The sequence below is a fragment of the Sceloporus undulatus genome, chromosome 5 (assembly GCF_019175285.1).
Source record: "Sceloporus undulatus isolate JIND9_A2432 ecotype Alabama chromosome 5, SceUnd_v1.1, whole genome shotgun sequence".
Taxonomy (NCBI): domain Eukaryota; kingdom Metazoa; phylum Chordata; class Lepidosauria; order Squamata; family Phrynosomatidae; genus Sceloporus; species Sceloporus undulatus.
The window spans coordinates 89929399-89946418 of record NC_056526.1 but is presented as its reverse complement, the minus strand read 5'-3'; the positions used below and the strand labels follow the sequence as shown (position 1 = coordinate 89946418).

The 17020-nt window shown below is 39.2% G+C and overlaps 1 protein-coding gene across 2 annotated transcripts in view; it reads right to left on the bottom strand.

Annotated features, from left to right (window-relative positions):
• The window catches only part of CAMK1D (calcium/calmodulin dependent protein kinase ID), a 240257-nt gene that overhangs the window by 115584 nt on the left and 107653 nt on the right, over positions 1 to 17020 (bottom strand). The window contains exon 2 of one of the 2 annotated variants that reach the window (XM_042468787.1): positions 9936 to 10067. In XM_042468787.1, coding sequence (XP_042324721.1) covers positions 9936 to 10067 — 132 coding nt within the window. Of the gene's footprint in view, positions 1 to 7906; positions 8007 to 9935; positions 10068 to 17020 lie in introns of those variants that run through there. The other variant, XM_042468788.1, reaches the window with a different exon arrangement.

Genomic DNA, 17020 nt, shown 5'->3' with positions numbered 1-17020 from the left:
AATACAATGAATGTGCAAACGCAAAGACTATGGACTGGTGCTAGTTTGAGAGTCACTGCCTCTTCCAGGGCAGAAATAAACAGTTGTTGGGCACAAATACAATGCTGGTCCCTGGCACACTTGGGTTGGGGGAACCTACCAGCCCCTCTCTCATCAGATTGCTTATGCTAGGACCGTGCTTCTTAAGTTTGAATCAGGAGCATTTTCATCAGGGCCAGCCCTAGCCTTAGCTCAGTGGTTCCCAACCTTCCTAATGCAGTGACCCTTTAATATAGCTCCTCAGGTTGTGGTGACCCAAACCCATTAAATTATTTTCATTGCTACTTCATAACTATAATTAAATAGGTGTTTTCCAATGGCCTTAGGTGACCCCCATGAAAGGGTCATTCGACCCCCCAAGGGGGTCCTGACTCACAGGTTGGGAACCACTGCCTTAGGTGGAGTGAAGGCAGGAAATGCTGGGATGTGTCAGTGAAGAACTGGAGGAGAGAGTAAAACATGGGCTGTTCTGTGCCCCTATGCTAGGCTGCTATGTTCATGTGCAGTGGAGGATGTTGCCTCATTGCTAATGCTGGAGAATTACTCTGGAGCACATTGGGTGACCTTGGGCAAGTCACATGGTCTCAGCCTCAGAGGAAGGGAATGACAAACCTCCTCTGAACAAATCTTGCAAAAAAACCTGTGATAGGTTTGCCGTAGGGTCGCCATCAGTCAGAAATGACTTAAAGGCACATAACAACAACACGTGTTATCTTATCTGGTTCCTTCTTGTGCATTATTTTGCATTTTTACCTAAATCCAATCTATGCAGTAAACTCCTTCCCACTATGGCTTGATAAGTAACTTTAAAAACAGCATACAAGTAATATGCTGACTGAGGATAAATGAATGGCCCATGACATCATTTTCTGAATTTAGCAAATACCTTTTACATTCAAGGGCAGTTCATCTAATTAGACTTGGGTTTACACTAAACAATGACATTTCTGGCATGTAGACACTATTATTTTAACAAGATAATGGAAATCTTTAGTGGATTTATTTGTAAGAGATCATTTTATTATTACTGTTTATTATTACTCTATTCCCAATAAAAGAAATGCTATGTTCTTTTTTGCTGTTTCATCCCGCAAACAAAAACATCAAATGCCTTAATGCAAACTTAAGAAAATAAATACTAAAGCTGCACATTTCAGTGATTTCTGATAAATAATGTTATTAATTCACTTGACCTCAGATGGGTCTACTTAAAAGAATGATTTTTAAAAGAACATTTAATCAGGCACATGCTTGTACCAGAGAATGTAAATTCAGTAATGAACAATATCCATGTAGGCAACAACATTTATTTGACCCATATGGGGCATGATGATTCAGTTATGGTTAAAGACTCTGTTTAACTCTCCCACAGGAATCAATCAATGATCACAGCAGAACATGAACTCTGTTGGAAGACAAAGGCACAAGAAAACCTGTCTAAGAAACAGGAGAGAGGAATCAGGCTATGCAGATTACTGAAACTCTATCCCTTTTAGTATCATGAAACCCACACAATTCTTGCTCATTTGTTTTTGCATTTTCTAGGTTTTGAAGCACCAGATGGTAGTACAAATGCTTTTGTCTGAGTTCCCTGTGTGATAGTTAATCAGAGGTTTTTGCTCTGTTGTGGTTTCACAACACAGCTCCACACACCCTGATACTGGATACATCAAAGAGAAGGCACACTGGTGATGATGTTATAAACGGGAGCTGGCCAACTGCAAGATGTGCATGTGAGTGTGACTCTGTTAGTGCAGATCAGCAAGGGAGAGGACCAATTTACAGATACAGTATAATCCCTGCTTTAAGTGATTTTAGACTTCAATAGCTAACAAAATGCTTCTTCTCATAATTTTTTCTCCCATGTATTAAGCTTTGTAAGAGACGGCCTGTTACGAACGAAGATGTCCCATGTGGCAACCAGCGTCAGTTGTGTTGATTTACAGCAAAGTGACTCTGAACTTTGTTTTTTTTTAAAAACAAGGATTCCCTGTTTTACCAGCAAAACTTTACCACCACAACTCCATTGAGCAGAAAAGCTCTTGATCCTGCTATCACCCATAGGTTGAAGGAACCAGACAGAATTGATTTCCCTGTTGTGGCATCCCTCTTACAGAATTTCTTGTCAAGAGAAGTTTGGCTGATTACTCCCCACGTTGAGTTTGGAATGCAGACCAAGAAAGCCTAATAAGCTTGAAGGCCTAGGCTCCAGAAAAGACGGAGGTCTATTTGACAATGTTCTTATGTGCTTTTGTGACAACATTTTTTTTCAGAGAGGGTTTGCCATTGCCTTCTTCTGAGGCTGAGAGAGTATGGCTTGTTCAAAGTCATCCAGGGATGAGTGGGGTTTGAATCCTGGTCTGTCAGAGTCCTCTTTCAATACTCAAGCCACCACACCAACTCTCAAATAACTGGCTCTATTCAACAAAGCTCAAAAACACTCCTTAGTCTGTTTTTAAATTTTCATTACTATTTAGAAAGCTCTGAACTACAGCATGAAAAATCTTATGCGTTTACTGTGTGAGTTCAAGTCATTGCTGACCTATGGTGAACCTAAAACGAATCTATCATGGGATTTTCTTGGCAAAATTTATTCAGAGGAGGCTTGTTCTTACTTTCCTCTAAGGCTGAGAGAGTGTGATTTGTCCAAGGTCACCCAGTGGGCTTCCATGGCTGAATAAGTATTCAAATCCTAATCTAGCAGAGCCCTAGTCCAGCACACAAACCACTGCATCATGCAGGGGCATATTGTTTACCAAAACCCTGTGTATACCAGCATGGCAAAAAAGCCTTCGCTGGCAGATTGCGGCTTCTGGGGGGAATAAATATCAGCTGATATGATGAGTCAAATGTATCTTAAATGCTGCTATTAGTAGAGAGATGCAAACATGTTGAGCATCAGAAGAATGCCTGCTGAACATAGTCAGTGATGAAGTGAAACTACTAAGGAGAGAGAAGCAGCTTAATTCTAAATATCATTGTTTTTCAGTTTTGGTGAACTCATTGATTAGGATTCATACCTTGTTCTGCTGAATTTATTACACTGCCTGCTGAGAAAGTTGGATTGGTTTGATGACATTCTTTGGATGACCTCAATATTACAGCCATGCATATTGGCTTTGCCAATATGACTCACCTCTTAAAAGACAACTTTCTAACATAATCAGTCTCATTTACATTGACTTATTGTATGAGAAGGTAACAGTCAGGGTTTCAGAATGGTGTCCCTCGGCAGTAGATTCCAGGACAGTCTGCTGTTCAGAAAAACTTTGGCCTGGCCTGAGCAGAAAGGGCTCTGGTTTTCCTTCTCCACAAAGGTCACAAGGACTAACCACCCCCTTTTACTGATGATTCCAGATTTCTGCAGGAAACCTGGTTATAGTGGGAGCCTTGTGGGCAGATTTATTGTACAGAGACCCTGTGAGTGATTCATTCTATTGACAGATTAAACCAAGTTCTGTCTTTTCCCTTTTTGTGGTCTGGATTTCTTTTCCCAATTACACAGTCTGGTTAACTCTTAAGTTGATTTGTGGCAATGCTTAAGATATGACTGGTCTACTGTTTTTGTGGGTTTTGCCAGTGTCATTTTTTAACTTCACATTTCTTTTTTTTCTTCCCCAAATTCTTTTTAACATCGGTTTTGACAAGGGCTCATTTTGATTTTGATTTGACAGTGATATTCATTCACATCCCACTTTTCCTCAGACCTGAGATTTGAAGTGGCTTATAGCATTTAAAACTAGGAAGCAGGATTTTAAATAAATACCTAACCTTCATCTATCTACTACTTGCCTGCTACACACTGCCTCCCAGCATCTGACAGGTCAAACACCATTCTGGGAGGAAAAAAACATTGGAGGATAGATGTTTAAAAGGCCAAACAGAGAGCACAGCAGTGGTGGCTGGCAACTTCCATGTCAGTAGGGAAGTAAATGTGGTCCAGGTTTTAATACAAACATTATAACAATGCTATTCAAAGTGGTGGTCCATGGAGCAGTGCAGCTCCCTGAGTCATTGCCTGATATTCCCAGGTAGGTTTCCAGAAAAAAGAGAAAAACTAACTCTATCCAACATACACCAATATGGTATTGACTCATTACATATTGGGGAGGAAATGCCAGTCAGATGCACTGCTTTAAAAGACTTATCCAAGATTCTGAACCCTTTCCTCCAAAAAGTTAAGTGCCTTGGATAATTCCTGTAAAAACTCAGACTGGATTCATCACCTCGTGACCTGGAAGCCACCACTAGCCACCCCAAAGGATGAACTTAGTACCTACAGCTGCCACTTTCTTCCTGTGCCAGAACAGTGCCCCACACCTGTCATCTGCAACAGAAGGTATCCATTCTTAGACTTGTGGCTTTTGCTGGCTACGCAATTCCCTCACAGTGCCAAAAGTCACTCAAGTGGAGGTTTGACAGCCTTAATGTCACCTTGACAATATCTTTAAATAACTATTTGAGAAGCAGTTGTTTCTGCAGTGTCATGCTAGATCACTATCGTAACCACAGCTCTGAGCCACTGTTGTCTCTATTATAAAGGATATTTCCTCCTCAAAGTTAACTTAGGGCTTACTTAGACCTTCAGAAAACCATTGTACAAGAGAGATTTAATAAATCATGACATTTAAAAGCACAAAGTATGCATTCTTGCACACCACAGCTCTCCTTCACATGTACTTCACAATGCCACTTTAAAAAATACAAAGAAAAAAAATATTATTGCAAAGAGCACCAGAATTACTAAATACTTTGGATAGTCTCTACATCTTTTGTTAGAGAAATCTTAAATAATCATCTGTATGCTTATACATGATACAATTATAACATAATTTATAACAGAAATATTTTGTCTATACAGCAGGTGGCCAGGACAGCCAGTATAATGGTGTGGTTTGACCATACTTTATATTATGTAGAAGTCTGGAAATTTTAGTTAAAAAAGTGATCCAAAAAACCTGAGTCGACTTATCCACAGGTCAATGTAAGTACTGTATTTTAACTCTTCTAAGAAAAGGAACAAGTGCCTAGTAAAAGGCATGAGTATAATCTGTCCTGGAAGCACTGGCTTTCTCTCTACCTCTCGTCCATCCAGCTTTTAGGGCAAACACAAACAGTTATGCTTGCTGGGATTTTTAAGTTCCTTTGCATTGTTTCCCTTTGCTTCATCGTTTAGATCCTTCGTTACATGTCCCTAACACCTTCACCTTATCTATGAGTCATATCAATATCCAAAATTTTGCCACCACCACCCCCCCCAAACTTGCCCTCGATTTATACATGAGGTCGACTTATAGTCGAATATATATGGTACTCTGGAAACCAGAGTTCAAATCCTCACTCAGTCATGGAAAGCAAATGGGTGTTCTAGGGCAAGTCACACTCTCTCAGCCTCAGAGGAAGGCAATGCCAAACCTGCTCTGAATAAACTGTCAAGAAAATCCCATTACAGGTTCACTTAAGGATCACCATAAGTCAGAAATGACTTGAAGGCACACAGCAACAATAGCTCACCAAAACAACTTGTGACCTGCCAAGATGAACAACACCCACCACAAGTGTATTCAGGCCTGACAGGTCCTCACTTTCCATTCTTGAACCCCCAAGTACATGTTAAAGGCAGGAGCTTTCTTGATTGCTTGTTGTGACATCACAAGGACTGATGGGCCATATTTGATTTAGTGGGTTGCCAATTGTGAAGTCTTTTGTCCCACTCTGCACATGCTAATAAGCCTGCTGAGTATCCCAATTCATCATCTTTTCTTCAGTTTAGCCTTACACCAGAGGTGCAAGTTGTGCAGCTCATGGGCCACACAGAACAGCCAACCGTGTTTGTGTAGTCTCCAGCCTTCCAGTGATTATAAATATTTGGGGGCCAGAGATAAAAAGTGGATAATGGCAAGCCTCTTTGAATAAATCTTGCCAAGAAAACCCTAAGCTGGAGTTGACTTGAAGGCACAGAACAACAACAATAACAACAAGAGACCTCTAGATATACCCACATTTTGCCTACATAAAGTGCACTCCAATTTTTCTTAAGCTGTAATTGGAAGACTATTTTAAGATGTTTCTCATAAGGTATTATTTAACTGTTTTGTATTTACAATCCTTTTTAAAAAAAACAGAATCATGATGGGAATTAAAGCCAACTCACAAATTACATTATAGATGTATGTTTTCAGTAACATATATTAAGAAGAGGCAAAACCACTATTTGTGAATTAAGCTATTTATGGCTGTCTAAGAATATAGTATTTGCAATACAGCCTATAACTTCTCAGATCTCCAATATTAAGTATCAGGCACATCTCTATTGTCTGAAACATGGTTTATTTATTACATATTGGAATGAAGAAACCTGAAACTACTTTCTATTACTTAATGTGAAAATGCTCCATATAATTTCAACTGGTTCACTTCTCTTTACTGTAAAAACCTGTAAAACTGCATCATTTCTACTGGAACAAGATTCAGAAATATCATACAAGGTGAAGGATTTCTTCAGTCTTTTAAGCATTTGAATGACAATAATAAAAATATAATTTAAATAACAATGAAAAACATGCAAATAAAAACAAACACCTTCGTGAAACTGGAAATCGTTCCTGATGGTATAAAGACATTGACTACATTTGAATATTTTGAACTGTGGCTTTGTGAGACAAAAGTAACCCTAATTTCTTTCCAGCACTCTTTCCCTTTTTTTTTTTCTGGCCAAACTAAGGCGATTGAAAATTTTCACTTTGGCTTTTCGTTAACTCTGATTTATAGTTTCATTTGGGCAAAGAAACTTTCACTATGGGGATTATCACACGGACCCACTTACGTGGGTGAAATGTTGCAGAACTGTTGCAGAAGCCCAAAGGTGGGAATCATCTGTCAAGCTTCTAAAACGTCATTGAGGCTTCCCACTTTCTTCTGTTGATGAAGCATTCATGGAAAGCCATTTTTTAAGTAACGGGATATCCTGTTATTTAAAAAAATGGCCTCTGCTGGCTTCTCTGTGAACGCTTCGTCAACAGAAGAAAAGCGGGAAGCCTCAATTACATTTTAGAAGCACGATGGACAATCCCACCTTCCCTACGTGCAATAAGGGCCTAAGTTGATCTTAACTGTGGTTCCATTAAAAGCAGCCAACTTCACCGTATACGCTCTGAAGCTAACATATTTAAGCTAATCACAATTAGAGATAACAAAAGTGTTGGTCTGGATGACACTGCTAAAAATGATTAAGAAAAAGTTGCAGTGAAAGTTTCCAGTCATTCTATCAGCTGTGGAGAACGAAAGGAAGAGAATCTACAACTCAAAGAGGGCATTAGGGTCATCCACATCTCACTAAAGTCTCTTTAGCACTGCATTCAAACCCAACCAGTAGTGTGCTTCACACATCATATTCACACTAGAACACAGCTGAATTTGTTGGATAAGAAACATGTGACAAGGTCAGAAGATCCCCCCTTTCCTTCCCACAGCTTTGGAGAAGACTCTTGGTTCGAGAGAGTTTACTATGATGTTTGAACTGGGAAAACTATGCATTAAGAGCTCATGAAAAATCTAGACTGCTAACTACAGCTTGGTCTCAACATATTCTTTCTGTCGTACTACAGAAATAACAAAAATTACAAAAATGGTTATATGATAAATGTAAATCTTGGTGCCAACATGCACATTTTAAAATATCTAATGTCCTATCCTAAGGTCAGTGTATCTTGGAAAGGAGATATAGAAAGAAATGACCAGCTATAATATTCACTTGTACACAGTAACAAGTTTTATGTACTCCATAGACTTTCCCTCCTTAGAGAATATGATTATGGGAGAAAAACACCATACAGTCTGACTATACCATGATGGTGTTAATACTCACCTGTCATGGATTTACTATTCAGTAAATGTTTTATCAACCAAGGTCGCATCACAAATGATAGGGAGCAGTTGCACACTGTTGCACATACCATTAACCCATCGATGTAGTCTAGTGAAGACACTGTCTTAGATACAAATGAAGCCAAGATAGGCTGCTTCAAAGTTTTTCCCCCATCTCCATTGTAGGGCACAGTGTCTCATATTTTCCATTTAAGTAACTGACCTACTTGAATTACAATAACACAGATTCTGATCTGAAACTAGAGACTTAAGGCTCAGTGAAATGTATGTTATGAACACCAGCCAACATTCTGCACTGAATGGGGTCACATACTTGTACAGTGTGAAAAGAGAGTTGTCAGTCATTATGGGTCAGACTATAAACTAATCACTTGCAACAGTGAATAGTAACTGTATTTAATGTGTTTTGCCCAGACAGGGACTAACATTTTTATTGAGAAGCAAGATATTTAGTGCAGTCCATAGCCAACTAGCATAGCTCAACATGCATCTTACTGTAGGCAATGAGCAATTTGATGAAAGTAGAATAGTACCTAAATACCTGTGCATCTATATTTAGCAGCACATGTTGAGAAGTGTTTTGGATATGGAGACCAGTTTGGCACCTACATGTCAAAGCCTTAGCTGTAGGAAGAATTTTTGGAAGGAGAGACAGGGGAAATAATAATAAGGTGCTGCAGTTACTGACAGCCAGCATGTTGTAGTGGTTTGGGTATTAGTATAAAACTCTGGAGACCAGGGTTTGAATCCTTGCTCAGGCATGGAAACCCATTGGGTGACTTTAGGCAAGTCACACTCTCTCAGTCTCAGAGAAAAACAAAGGCAACCTCCCCTTGAACAAATCTTGCCAAGAAAACCCCATGACAGGTTCACCTTATTTCTGTCTCAGATTCTGGTGTCAGATTTGACTCCAACTCAGACAAAACTGTTGACTCCATATAGGAATATAAATTTTATCCACAACATACACTTTAAACTAGCCGCAACAGGCCTCTGTCATTCCACAAGCTGATCTCATGATAACATAAAAAGGAGGAATTCTGTTGCCCTACTTTAAGCAAATCCAGAAATGGCAACAAAGTAAGCTTGCTTACTTTCATCACAACAACAGATGTGGCCATGAAAGAGGCTCTGATCTGTGTGTCATCATATTCATTACCTATTTTCTGCCATCTGCAAAACATATGCACTTGTGATTTCATTTAAACATCAAGGAACTGAATGACTTTATAACTCAGGCAAGGATGTTTGGCAATGATTGTACTGATACAGCAGCCCTCATCATCCCCAATTAGGACATCAGGAGACCTGTCAGTCAAAACTAGAAGAAAATCCATCAAGGCCATCAAGAAACACTCTGCCCCCCTACTTCTATTAGCCCCTACTTATGCGAGACCCATTACATTTGATGCAGAGATGAAAGATTGTGAATAGTCCAAGCCAAATCCAACAGTGAACAGTGCATACGAATGGAGTAATTTTTATCTTCCCTAAACATGGGCAAACAGCCCCTATCCCAATCCAGAAGGCCACAGCGGTCTGTTCTGCCAAATATATCTGGCCATAGATATTAATCTAACTTTTTTTTTTTTTACAAAATACATCATTTAACTAAAAGCAGGTTAAAAGGTGAGCAAAAAAAAAAAAATAAAGAAAAAAATTGAGAGAGCTGATTTATAATGATAGCTTTTATATGCATAAATTGCTACTTCCTACAGCACAACAGAACAAAATATATAATTTGCTTTTAGGCACTTTCAGAATATACAAAAATGGCAATTCTATTACCATCATCACCCAGTTTGATTCACAAATTGACACATCAAAATGCGTTTTTAAGCACCCCCTAATCAGTTTATTCTGAGCCAACTTCAAAATCAAAACAAGACCTCATTGCACTCCCACAACAAAGCATGATCTCCCACATCCTCATGCTTCTCTTAGCAGGGTTCGGAGGATGGCCCCAATTGTTCAGGGCAAGACAGTGAAATAATATATTTCATACTTACTTTCTGAGAACTGCAATTTCATTCTCTATGCTGCTTTCCTTCCCTTTCAATGCTTTCTTTGGTATGCACTTGACTGCAAATAGTTTCCCAGTAGCTCTGTGCTCAGCCAAAACAACTTCAGAAAATGCACCTCTGAAAAAAAATATAAAGAAAAGGGAAATATGTGTTATTTCCTCTTGGAAGCTACAATTTTCTGGCAGAAGTAAAGAGTATTTATCATCATCAATACTGAACGCAACTTAATCACAAGATTATGGATTCTGCTTGAATTGGTACAACACTGATCTGTGGTATAAAGGAGATCAGAGCATTTTGCCTACAACACCGACCTGCTCTATTCATTCTCAGTTCAAAGCCACAGGTGCCAACTGCATTATCTTGCATTTTCTTTAAGAAAAATATCCACATGGGGAGCATTCAAAAAGAAGTAACGCAAATAAAAATCAAGGCCTTAACACAAAAAATAAACATGTCTTAAATTTGTTTATACTGTGTTCAAACTGAATTTGATATGAAATAGGCAGAGCTATAGAACTCAAACCTGTGACTTTGGATTTGGATTCCCATCTAATACTAGTAGAGCTCCGAAGTGAGGAGGAGGAAAAGAGGATGCATAAGAACTCTACTGCTAACCTCTCCTGGCAAATCCTTTTCCCAGATGCTTTTTCACCTAGGTGGACTAGAGAAAAAAATCCCAACTAGGAAAAAATGGCCTACAGAATAGTCGCAGGATGGCAAGTTGCCCTGGGCAATGCATGCACAACTCTGACTGGCCCTTCCTATCCTAGGCTGATGGCCACTCCTTAAGCTATGGACACTCTCACACTATGGGGCCAACTCATACTACATTTGCCAAGATGTGCCCCACCAGTGCTGTATATGATTTAGTTAGGGTTACCACAGTGAAAACTAGTGAGGGCTCCTGACCTTTAATGGCTGTGTGGAAGAGAGAATTTCAACTGGTGTTGCTTGTCCTCTTTCTAACAATGATTAAAGGTACAGGAATCCTCTCCAATCTGGCAACTCTAGCTATGGTCTACAAGTATGCTGAAGTCTTTCTGAAAATCCATAAAAATGGCCACTTTCTACATCTCTCCTTACCCAACTAATGCCATGTATCTATGTCACACATGTGTAGCACACACTTAGGCTGAAAGTAATGAACACGTTTCTCTTCTACTTTACAAACGCTACCTATCTAGGTCATCTGGAGGAAACTCTTGTCCCATTCTGCCATGACTCTTGTCACAGTGTGAGACACTCAAATACACATTTTTTAATTGGTGCCTGAAAAACCCGACTGAAATAATTGCCATATTTATTTTAGTTCTTTGTGTGAAATTACACTTCAAGTGGTTTTTTTAACTTGAAAATTGGCCTCAGTTTTTGTCAGGAACTTTTGACAGACCTTTCCTAAGCCTATTTTTGTCCGTGGCAACATCCATTAGGGGATTTTCCTTTCATTATTAAGCTGTGCCCTTCTCAATTCACACAGTTCTAGTGACACAACAGAAGTTTGTGATCTTGCAATTGTTTCCTTGGAAGTGTTTAACTTCAATGAATCATCAAGCAAGTGAAATCACTGAATCAAAGTGGAGAGCAACAACAGGGAGTGGTGATTACATTAAAGCAGCTCTTCCATTTACATGGGCACAAACTGTAATTTATTTTGTTTGCATGTCATATTGTTTTGTCATGGCTGTCACAGCTAATTATATAAATTATGATCATATTTCAAAAATGATACCAATACAGTAGCCAGCATCATTTTTCACTTTTCTGATAGCTATGATATTCTAAAGTACAATGTAGCACAAGCTTAAACAGGGTGGCTCAGAAGAAAGTCCCAGTGAATTAATTGGCACTGACTGCAAAGCAAGGGAGTTTAGGATTGTAGGTTATATGAACAAAATGACTTGGGAGAAAACATAGGAAAGGATGAGCTGAAAAAGTGAAAGCTCTGATTGTATGTACACAGGATCAGGCTGTGTGTTTCTTTGATGAAATTGTGTCCCAAGAAGATCCATAGAAGTTTACAAAATTGTACAAGTTAAGAATGAAATTCTAGAATATCTTAGGGAACAATCATGAAAAACAAAAGGGTATCAGAAACACAGTTATCTTCACAAATGATCACTGCATCAAAGAAAACTAACCATATTGATAGCCAAGCAACGGTCAAGAGTACCTGTTATCAGCTTCGGCTGATTCGCCAGCTGCGCCCATACCTGGCCCAGAGGGACCTTGAAACTGTTGTACACGCTCTGGTAACTTCGAGACTGGATTTCTGTAATGTACTCTACATGGGGCAACCCTTATACCAAACTCGGAAGCTACAAATGGTGCAGAACATGGCAGCTCGGCTGGTCACTGGCGCTCCCAGGGCCAGCCACATAACACCTGTGCTTAAAGATCTCCATTGGCTGCCCATCCGCTTCCGAGCTCAATATAAGGCGTTGGTTATTACCTATAAAGCCCTAAATGGCTTGGGCCCAGGATTTCTGAAGGACCGCCTCTCTCCGTACATTCCGCCTCGCACCCTCAGAACATCTGGGCAGCAACTCCTGAAGGTGCCTGGGGCCAGGTTAGCTTCTACTGCAAGAAGGACCTTTTCCACGGCTGCCCCAGCCCTTTGGAATACGCTGCCCATGGAACTCCGCTCATCTACCACCCTGGCCCAATTTAGGAAGGGTCTCAAAACCTTCCTATTCAATCAGGCATTCCCCGATTAAATATCCTGTGGGCCTCCCTCCTCTCTCGTGGCCGTGAGGTTGGGCTAAGGGGCTTTTTATTTTATTGTTTTTAAGATTTGTTGTATGTGTCTGTTTTTAACCTTTGTATGTTATTTGCACATTGGTGCACCCTGTAAGCCACCCTGATCGCTTGGAAGGGCGGGATACAAATAAAAATTTTATTTTTATTATTTATTATTATTTAAGCACTGTCTTAACTTCTTGAAAAATGTCTTAAGTGTTATCGACAATATTATTTCCTATATCTTTTTTTAACTATTTAAAAAGCAGGTGAATTTGTGAGTTCTAAAAAGCATTATCAATAAAGTATTGGGAAGAAAGTTCACCTGATTTGCTTCTACATGCCAGACTTCTCCTAAAGACATAGCTATTTTATGAGGTCTGTGCTTTTAACTGCAGCTAACTGTACAGAAGCTAATTAGATGTGTTTTAATTATCAAATGTCTACTTCCAAAAATGTTGGTGGCTGTGGCTGCTGTTAAAGGGAAGGTCCAATGAAGAAGCTTGCAGCCTTACTTTTGTTAGGTAATTTTATACAAGTAGACCTGGGATCACCACTTACAATTCCAAATTCCATCCTAGAGCATGTTTCCATCCTTTTCCTATCCCTTTCCAATAAATTTGTCTACAGTTTCACATAGTGCATATGCACAGTTACTTCTTCACCCAACTTCCCAGCATTCTAAATCACTATATTCTTGCAGAATTCCAGATATTATCATATTGCTTTATATTTTCTTGGTTCAGAGTGGTAATATGTTCCAGCAGATGCTTTTCTGAAGGGTCAGTTTCTTTGTTGAGTGAAAACTCTTGAAAACCTGTGGCACTATTCCAGTATTCTTATTTTTTATTGTTTATAAAACATAGATGTTGAACATGAGAGGGCTGGCAAGCACAGATATAGATGGTAATAGGATATAAGAGAGAATCTGTTCATCCCAGCAGCATATATCCCTTTTAGCTTCTTGCCAGCCAGCTGCAAATACTCAAGACTCCCTACTTTTCCCCCAGCTACATTCCAACTGCCCCCCTTCTCTTACCACCCAAGCTGGTGGGATGTGTCCAACAGCTAGTAGCCACCAAACTTCTGAAGTAATGAAGAAATATCTTGTGCTTATAGAAGAGCCTTCAGGTAGTTATCCCATTACTTGGCATGCCCAATAGTATTTCCATTACCTCATATTCCATCTATGAGTTACGATCATCAACTGAGAGTGTTTGGATTTCTCATATTCTTGATTGGCCAAGCTAAAGAGCGCTGATTATTTTTTGGGAAGAGAAGTCAGTGTTCTATGTACAGTCATCCCTCTTTATCCACAGATTTTTTTAACCACGGATTCAAGCATCCACGGCTTGAGAATATTCCAAAAAAGTATAAATTCCAATTAGCAAACATTGATTTTCCAGTGTGAAGTCAAAGGCTTTCATGGCCAGCATCCATAGGTTTTTTGTGGGTTTTTCGGGCTATGTGGCCATGTTCTAGAAGAGTTTCTTCCTGACGTTTCGCCAGCATCTGTGGCGATGCCAGCCACAGAAACTGGCGAAACGTCAGGAAGAAACTCTTATAGAACATGGCCACATAGCTCGAAAAACCCACAAAAAACTATTGCTTTTCCATTTTATATAAGGGACACCATTTTACTATGCCATTGTATTTAATGGGACTTGAGTATCCATGGATTTTGTTATCCACGGGGGAGCCCTGGAACCAAACCCCAGCAGATAATCAGGGCACAGTGTATTGTAGTTCGTGGACTATGGTGACAATTCTAAGATTGATCTGCACTTGCCTAGGAAAATTCTACAGGTTTTTTTTTGTCCCCTCCCTTCAGATAATGTCACTGTCTATATGGCGGGGTGGAGGGATGGGTGGGTAAAGGAGACAAGTGCTCTGATAGGCAAAGCTTGGTTGACATATCCACATGGCTGAACGGCTCAATCAGCCCCAGTCGTGGCACAGTTTGGAAATGAGTAACTTAAATAAATAGTTGCTGTTGGCGTTATTTGCTTAAAGCTATGCCTATTGACAGAGGATTCATTTGTATAAGACAGATGTCTAGTCTTCTTTATTGATTCCAGATTTGAATCAAATGTGACAATTTCACTTTAAAATTAAATCTATAGATTTGGGTATATATTCATCCTAAGTCTTTTAAGTGATCTAGGAGTTAGAATATATCAGTCTAATAATTGCTAGAACTGCCTAGCCTTAGTAAAAAGGAAAGACGCTTAAACAGAATAGGGCAATGGAGTGCTGGGAGTTGGTGTCACTCTGAGCGGACAGCAGGGGGGCAGACTTCCTCAGCCCCTGGAGGTCCTTTTAGATGTAGCTTTAAATATCCTATCATCCATTTGAGATGAGCTCTGTAGATACATCATAGTCTTCATGTTGTGAATGCCAGCTCTAATACTCTTAAGAGACATTAATTCTTCAGTGGCATTGGCTTTCAACCCAAACTCCCTAATAATTAAGAATAGTAACAAAAGCATTTGGTCAACTGTCTATTCTACGTGTCCATGCAACACTTTTAAAAGGTTGTGGTTTGATACCTTTGAAATAAAAGGAAGGCCAGGAAGTGGTGGAAAACAACAGAATGAATAAAAAGTGATACTTGACATCTGACCTTGCTTGTTGCAGAAGGGGCATGGATGCTGAGTATTTTTTCCACTGTGTGTTTTTAAGCTACATTTTGATTTTTTTAAAATTGTTTTTATCCATTTTATGTTTTATTATTTTATCGTAAGCTGTTCTGAGTCCCATTCGTGGCAGAAAGGACGAATAAATGAAACTATTGGCAAAGTGGCATAATGTCTAGCTGTGCTGATTTGACAGGGACTGTCCTATTAAAAATCCTCTGTCATCCCATTTTTTCCAGCTGCTTTTCAAATGTCCCAGTTTCTATTTCTCTTTCCCCTTTCCCCCTTTGTCTTCAGCTTACTGAAGAAGAAGGGGCAGAATCTTGCCCTTCTAGTAGGCTCGGGCAAAAGCAAATTGCTTCAGTCTCTTCTAGCTTGTGCATTTCTCTAAACATAATGCTTGCCATCTTTGAACACTGAACTACAACTCTGGAGGGTTTGAATCCCTGCTTGGCCATGGAAACCCACTGGGACTTTGGGCAAATCACACAATCTCAGCTTCAGAGGAAGGCAAAGGCAAAGCCCCCTCCAAACAAATCTTGCCAAGAAAACTCCTTACAGGTTCGCTTTAGTGTCGCCATAAGTCGGAAACAACTTCAAAGCACATACAGTAACAACAACAAAAACCAGTAGACTCAGAGTTACAAATGGTATACAAATCTATATCTTTCAAGTTTTGAATACCAGACTACATGTTTTAATCCAAAATTAAAGATATTGAAAATCTGAGAACAGCACTTTGAAGAGAGAAGAATCCTGAGTTGTAACCTTCAGATGACACGAACTGGATATAGACTTATATTTTTCATATTATGTAAGCTAACCTTTTTTAAAATTTTAATTATATTCTTCCTAAACATTTTAGAGCTAAAAATTCAAAGAGGCACATAAAACTGATTTATTGTCCATGCTTGAGAGATGATATCCCAGTGCGTATTATTATGTAGAATATTTTAATATTAATGTCTCTCACAATCTTAGAAATCCCAGTGACCCACTGCCAGAAAGAGTGCAACTGCTGGAAGAGAGCCCAGACACTGTTTTCTTTTCTTTAAAATCAAGCTGTCATAATTCAGCAAGTGATTGTGACTGCCTTTAAGAGAGTATCTTCTTCTTAGACAAGAGCAAGAAAATGGACAGCAACTGGAATTAAGAATGCAATTCTGTGAATTATTGCTACAACAGAACATAACTGTTTAGTTTTCAAATCATATTTACCATTCAAAATAATCTAGGTGATGAAGAAAAGCAGTTTGACATCACTTGTAGAATTTGCTCCCATATATTCAAGCTCACATCAGGCCTGTTTGAAATTCCACTGCTATTTCCCATTGCTTTTAGGATCAGATAGACCACACTGCTTTATGGGTGGTGATGTTCTCATTACATACAACTTTCTCCCTAGGAAAGAGTTTTTATTGAAATTATGTTTTATTATTGGAAGGCCCAACTTGGAATCATTCTAGACATGACAAAAGCAGCCACGTTTGCTTATTTTTGCATCAATTCCACTTACATATGAGGTAGTGAGACCTAACAGGGAGGAGGTCTAATTATTACAACAAACTGTGCTGTTGCAACTTTTTGGAAACAAGAGTTTCACATACATGTCCTCATAACTTTGGGCCTTTCTTCCCTAAATCAGTAAGCTGTCATCATCAGAGTGCCTGAAGTAGCAATGTAGAGAGGCAGAAA